Source organism: Pteropus vampyrus, unplaced genomic scaffold (genome assembly GCF_000151845.1).
Source record: "Pteropus vampyrus isolate Shadow unplaced genomic scaffold, Pvam_2.0 Scaffold189, whole genome shotgun sequence".
Taxonomy (NCBI): domain Eukaryota; kingdom Metazoa; phylum Chordata; class Mammalia; order Chiroptera; family Pteropodidae; genus Pteropus; species Pteropus vampyrus.
In genome coordinates, this window is record NW_011888970.1 from 24,088 (window position 1) to 30,504 (window position 6,417).

The 6,417-nt window shown below is 58.8% G+C and overlaps 1 protein-coding gene across 1 annotated transcript in view; it reads right to left on the reverse strand.

The window, feature by feature from the left end:
- The window catches only part of ANHX (anomalous homeobox), a 14,565-nt gene extending 8,264 nt beyond the window's left edge, over positions 1–6,301 (reverse strand). The window contains exons 1-4 of the mRNA XM_011371392.2: positions 4,536–6,301; positions 2,666–2,793; positions 632–755; positions 220–385 (exon numbers count right to left, since the gene is read on the reverse strand). Coding sequence (XP_011369694.2) covers positions 220–385; positions 632–755; positions 2,666–2,793; positions 4,536–4,826 — 709 coding nt within the window. The 5' untranslated portion in view covers positions 4,827–6,301. The remainder of the gene's footprint in view (positions 1–219; positions 386–631; positions 756–2,665; positions 2,794–4,535) is intronic.
- Between the last annotated feature and the right edge of the window lie 116 nt (positions 6,302–6,417).

Here is a 6,417-nt window from a genome sequence, read left to right on the forward strand (position 1 = left end):
GGAGAGCCACGCCAACTGGACAGGAAACATGACGGGCGGAGAAAACAAGAGACTCGTGATTGGACAAGCCCCAGAAGCGGCCGGAGCGATCGCTTGGAAAAGCTTTGCTGATTGGATGGGGGACAGAAGCAGGAAGAGCAAAACAGCCGAGCCTTGCGGACTGGACGGAGGGGCTCAGGGAGCCCGCCCAGGTTCCGGGGAGCAGTAGGTCCCTCCCACCCCTTCGCGCCCGTTCCCTGCGAGCACCCCGCCTCCGCGTCTCCCGCCTCCGCAGGTACTGGGCTCCGTGGGCGTCTGCCTCCTTAGTGCTGGGAGCTTCACAAAGGCCTTGACACTCCTCACCCTGGTACCCCGTGTCTGGCCGCAACAGGTGCTCAGTGAGCATCTGCGGAAGCCACACGCAACCGGGGCTGTCATGACCCCATGTGAGAAAACTAAGCCCTCCACGTGTGCAGGCTGGACGGTCAGGGTCGGCCAACCAATAAGCTCCTGTCCCCAGGAGAGTTCAAGGAGAGCCGGAGACCACCAGCGCCCTGGCAGACAGGCCCCTGGGGAGGTGTGGAGCGGGTGCCACCTAACGGTGGGGTTAGCTAAGAGGAGAGTTGCTTGGCCTGGCTCTCATAGGTCTTACCCGCTCAGCCCTGCTGGGGTTGGTGCTCACACCCGAGGCGAAGTCATGCAACTTCTGGCGAACCTCTCTGGGGAAGTTGCGGCTCTTCAGGCCATCAGGGCAGAGGGAGGGGGGCGGCGGGTTCCTGGATGCGGACAGTGAGGAGGTGGTTACAGGCGGCCCTTCTCCAGCATGTACCTCATGTGCTGTGCAACACTAGGCACCTCTGGACTTCCTCTCATCTCTCTGGCCACTCCTCCTCCCCTCTCTCTATGCTGCAAAGTCCCAGGGGTCCGACGAGGGAGGGGACCCCTCAGCCTGGCCCACACTCTGCTCCACATGCTCAAAGATCTCGCCAGGGCTTCCAGTACCACGTGATGAGATGCCAAAGCTGACGAATGGCTGATAACTGTTGAAGCTGGATGAAGACACTGAAATGGGTTATGCTTTCCTATTGTGTGTATTTCAATTTTTGCAAAAGCAGACAATGACATGTAACCAAACAGCACCTGTCTATATAAGACTTGCTATCCAGACACCAACTGAACAGATCTCCGTGGATGTCAAAACATCCCACACATCCCAAATCCTAAGTGGAGCCCGATTCCCGGCTCCCAGAATCTTCCCCAAGCCCCCGTCCTGTGCATCTGTGAGAAACTACCACACTCCAGCAAAAGTGCTGAAGCCCAGCTTTATTCTTTCTTTTCCTCCGCCAATACATCCAGCAAATCCTTCAAAACCTATCTTGACACAACCCTTTTTCAGCCACTCCCAGAACTCTAACAACCTCCTGCCTCTGCTCCTGCAATGACCGTCTGCTGTAACTCCAATGTCACCCCCTCCTTATGCCCCCAGGGACCGCCATCCCTTCCTGAGCCCTCTCCTCCAAGAATTGGCCAGGCATGCACCGCTGCCCGCTCCTCACAGGAAAGAACCAGCACATCACAGGCCTCTTCCGAATGCATCTCTGCCTAGCATTCCTCACGCTGAATTATGGAACGTACTTTGTTTCCCTGACTACTCTCCATCCACACCCAATGTTGGCTCCAGAGAGCAGGGCCCCGTCTCTATCCCCAGCACCTCCAACAGCACCCAGCAATTAGGGGCTTCTCCACGAAAACTGTCTGCTGGTTGCCTAATCATTTGCTTTGCTATAGGACACTCTGGCAGGTTGTCAGCTCCTATATGGAGGGATATGACTGCATCCCTGAAGACCCCAAGGCCGATGAACCAGGCGAGCGCCATGGAAAAAAAAATCTCTGATCCAAAAGGAATCTCTCTTCTTCTTCCAGTAACTAGGCCATTGCCCAGGCCCCCTGGCTAAGGAATCGACCATGGCTTGGGCTGCCAGGAGCTAAGACAGGTCTCCAGCCCTCCTGACCAGTGGGGAACACCCAAGATCAAGAACAGAGGCTCTCGGTTTCAGTGTCTGGGCCGGAATCCTGGCCTCGCGGTTCTCTCATGTGTAGCCTCAGGCAAGTCACTACTTTGTATGCCTCCATGTGACGACAGTGATAATAATCAGTAGTTGTAACAGGTACTTAGTGCGGATAACGGTCACACTGATAATTATTATTGACGTCGATTTAGTATCTATCATGTGCCAGGCCTCCTTCTAAGTACCACATGTCTCATCAATACTTGCAACCCTGTCATCTGTAAGCCTTGGGATTGGCCTGACCACCTGCAGAGCCTGACTATGGATGAGGACCCAAAGCACATGTGTGGGCAGCTCCCACAAGAGGGGACCTGAGGAGAGTGAGTTCAGGGTGCCGCCTCCCTCCCTACGGGGTCCTCACTGGTGGGTAGTGATCCCTGCTCGAGCTAGAACTCTCTGCCTGGGTCCTGGCAGAGGGGGAGATGCGCCTCCAAGGCCAGCTGGGCAGGTGGAGGGTTGTCAGTGTCGGGCACGATGGCTGATGCTGAGTCTCTCGCCTTTTGCCTGACTTCCTGCCCTTGTCACCGGCCTCTCTCTTACTTCAGCTCCTGCAGTTTCGGATGGCACATCCCTTGGGAGCCCCAGGGAACAAGGGTACACAAAGGTCCACGGAGTACCTCTTCCTGCAGCGGAACTTTTGCACTGGGGTCAGAGTGGCCACACCCCGCCTCTTCATGACCAGCCCGTAGTGAATGTCATTCCACAGCCGGACCAGCTCCTGGCTGCCTCCTGGAACCCGGCAACCCTGCCAGAAAGAGCCTGCTGAGGTCTGGCCGCCCTCACCCACCCTGCAGCACTGCCATCGACCCGACCTGACCCCTGGGAAGAGCTGCTCAGTGCTGTGCCAGGGGCCAGTGCTCCAATCCCCACCGGGCTCAGCAGTGTGTCCCTGGTTGCCTAGCTGGCCACCACCATGTCCACACTTCCACCCTCCCACAAAGCTCCCTGATGATCGTAGCTCTGTCACTCCTTGCAGGTGAGGGACACGAGGCAAAGGGACAGCAGGTGATGGGCTGACGGCCACACACAAGGCAGAGCAGAGCCACATGGTCACATCTGAGGGTCCGAAGATTGCCCCATGTCTTACGTGGAAGACCTTTTCTTCCCACCCAGCAGGGCCAGCCCCTCGCGGCTCAGCGAGTGCACCCCAGCCAAGTGAGTCCTGGACTGTGCCCGGCGACAGCTCACTGGGTTCGTGTGACTTGTTCACATAATCAGACTTTAAAGGTGGCCAAGGACACCTGGCGTTGGCCTCCACCCAGACACTGCAGTCAGTGTGCGTGTTTCTTGCCTTTCACTCCGGTGTCCTCGGGACCATCCTGGGAGGGAGGTGCTCAGAATCACTGAGCTGTCCTGCCGCGGCACCAGATAAAGCCCATCATTTTGGGCAGTGACCGATGCAGCCATCAGGCTCGGGCACCACTGTCAGGAGTCTCCCTGCCTACGGAACGTGGCCCTGGGTGGGAAGCGCCCTTTCTTAGTGTGGTGGCCCCATTGTAGCGCTCATGTCTCTGTTTCATGTCATCTTGTCAGAGACGCTTCTGGACCATCCTGACTTTATAATCCCTGATGTCATTCTCACATTTCGTCACGGATCGCCTTCGTGGCAGTTACAACTCTAACTACGTTCCCTCGTTTCCTTCATCCATGTACTTGGATGGATTTTAGACACCAAGCCCCTCCACCATTCCAGGTGTTATGCTGGGTGTCGCGGCCTCGCACCACAGGGCCTGCAGTGCAGCGAGGAGAAGCAGATGAAGCACAAATAAAAAGGGGGTCAGAGAGTAGAACACGGGGTTGTAGTGCAGGATAAAGGGGACACTACGTAAGGGAGAAACCAGAAAGGCATCAACCAGCCACACGAAAAGACGGCAATAGACTCTGGCAGAGGAAATGGCATTTGCCAAGGTCCCGAGACAAAGAAATATCTTGGGGATTCTAGGAACGGCAAGGAAGCCAGCATGGCTACTGTGGAGGAAGCCAGGACAGAGTCTGGAGACAAGGCTGGAGAGCAGGAAGGCTCCGACTGCAGGCTCTGGGGCCGCTGCCCAGGTGTACCCCACAGTCTCGCCTGCAGCTTCACAACTTCCTCTGGCTGCAACATGAGGAACAGATCGAGGGGCAGGAGGTCACCACATGGCCGGGAGAGGAGGGAGTGGAAACAGAAAGAACTGAATGGAACTGAGTATCCTGGAGGTAAACGGCATGAATTATGCATGGACTGTAACATGGAGTGAAACAGGGAAGAACAGGTCCCCAAATCCCTCATTTGAAACACTTTGAGCTGGACATACTTTAGAATTCAGAATTTCTCACACTTGAGGACAGAACGGCACATATCGAACTTAGTAAAACGAGAGTGGACCATCCTCGCTCGTTTATGGCACCTCCCCCCAGCTTTCGCTGACGCTGGGCCCTCCATCTTGTTCGGATGGCAGTGGGGGCTGCCCCTCCCTCTGCGCCCCACTTCCCGCACGCCAGGCCTACCTCCAGCAGCCGGCAGGCGGCCTGGTGCTGCTCCTGCTGGGCCAGCGCGCGGGCACACACCAGGGCCACATCCACGTTCTCCAAAAGGTGCAAGCGGAACTGGCTGTCGAGCACAGCTGCGACCAAGGGCTGCACCTGGGCGGGGTCATCCTGGAGGTCCCGGCACAGCCTGCCTGTGAGGGTCACCAGCTCCTCCAAGGGTGGGCCAGCACCCCTGTTCCCCTGCAGCAGCTTCAGGAAGCTCTGCATTCTGCATCCAGTGGAGCCGTCTGCACACGAGATGATAGTCATGACGACGGCCAGCACTGACCACAGGCTGACTGCCCATCAATCCCCAGACCAGCTCTGTCGGGCCCCTCCTGCCACAGACACTCGCTTCCCAGAGAAAAGGCAGGGAGGTGTCAGAGGCCCACTGGCACGGCCTGAGTCCCTTCTGAACAGTTTGGTTCTCGGTCGTGAACCACTGAGCTAGATGCTATCACTGTGACAGTTCATCTCAGTCCTCTGAACGTCTCATCTGTCACCTAGTGCCCGGCACACGGGCCCCACCCCAGTCCTCTAAAACCTCTCTGCCTCCACCATTTCCTTACACACCGGATACCTAGGTCTTGTTTCATCTCTTCTCTGGGCTCGGTGGGGGCAGGGACCATGGGAGTGGGGTCATCAGGTCCCCCAGCATGGGCCAGATGGATACCAAGGCCTCCCCCGTGGTAGGGGGCGCCACGGGGCTGAGCCGGGGGCCTGCGGAAGCAGGACTAGTACCACCTGTTTTTAGCTGTTTTGATTTTGAAAAAAACCTGAAACATAATCTGAAAGGCGCCAAGACAAAGGTTACCCTAATCGCACAAATTAAAAAGTAAAAAACATCTTAAAAACCCTACACAACGAAATGAACCTTTGCTGAGCATTCCTGTGTGGCTCCTACTGAAGCGTGGGTTCCGTCACCTTCACACTGTGGGCCCCTGTGGTAGCACTCGGTTTCCTCCTCTGCGGGAGGAGGACCACGCGCAGAGAGGCGAGGTAACTGGCAAAGGTCCCAGAGTGGGGACCCGGCAGGCTGGACTCAGGGCCAAGCAGAGAGCACTGGCCAGTTACACCCCAAGAGCCCACTATGCCCCCATCCGTCATCTCTGCCCCCCCAGACACACGCAGTGTGCTATGGCACAGAGGGTGCTCGTGACGACACCGAATCTGCTGGGACCGAGGGCATGTCCTAGTCCACAGGTGGGCTCCTGCCAAGCGGCGGCACTTGTTTAACACCTTCCGGCCGTGGTCTTAGGCCGCACGCCGGCGACCGCTTTTACAGGCATCACCCTTTGGTTCACTGTGACTCCGACTCCCATGAGGCTCCTCCTGGAGGCGAGGGGAAAGGGCGGGCGCCGCCACCGCTCGCAGCGCGGCTGCAGACCCCAGCCCAGGACCGCGGAGAAGGCGCCTGTGCGCGGCCTGGCAGCGTTGGCGCCGCAGCCTCCCGGGTTTAGCGCCGTTTCTCCGGGTCCCGACTCGGGGCCCGCGATCCTCCCCGACGCCATGCGCAGGAGGCCTTCGACCCCGCGTCCCCTCGGCGGGGGCGGGGAGGGCAGCGCTGCACTCGGAACCCCGGGTTCCTCCAGCGCCCGCCACCCCGCCGGTGCCGGGAAAAGTGAGGAGGGGGCTACGCGCTGGGCTCCTGCGGACGGCACCCCGGACACTGAGGGGACCCGGCCCTGGGCAGGGATGGGGGGGACGGTGGGCAGGTGGCTCTACCCGGAGGCCTGACCCCTACACCCCCCGCCTGGCGGTGGCCTGGCGCCCCTGTACCTTTCGGGGCGCGCTGCTCTCGGCGGAGGCCGAGACTCCTGCCCGGGACGCCCTCCTCGGATGCGGCGCCCGCAGCGCCCCC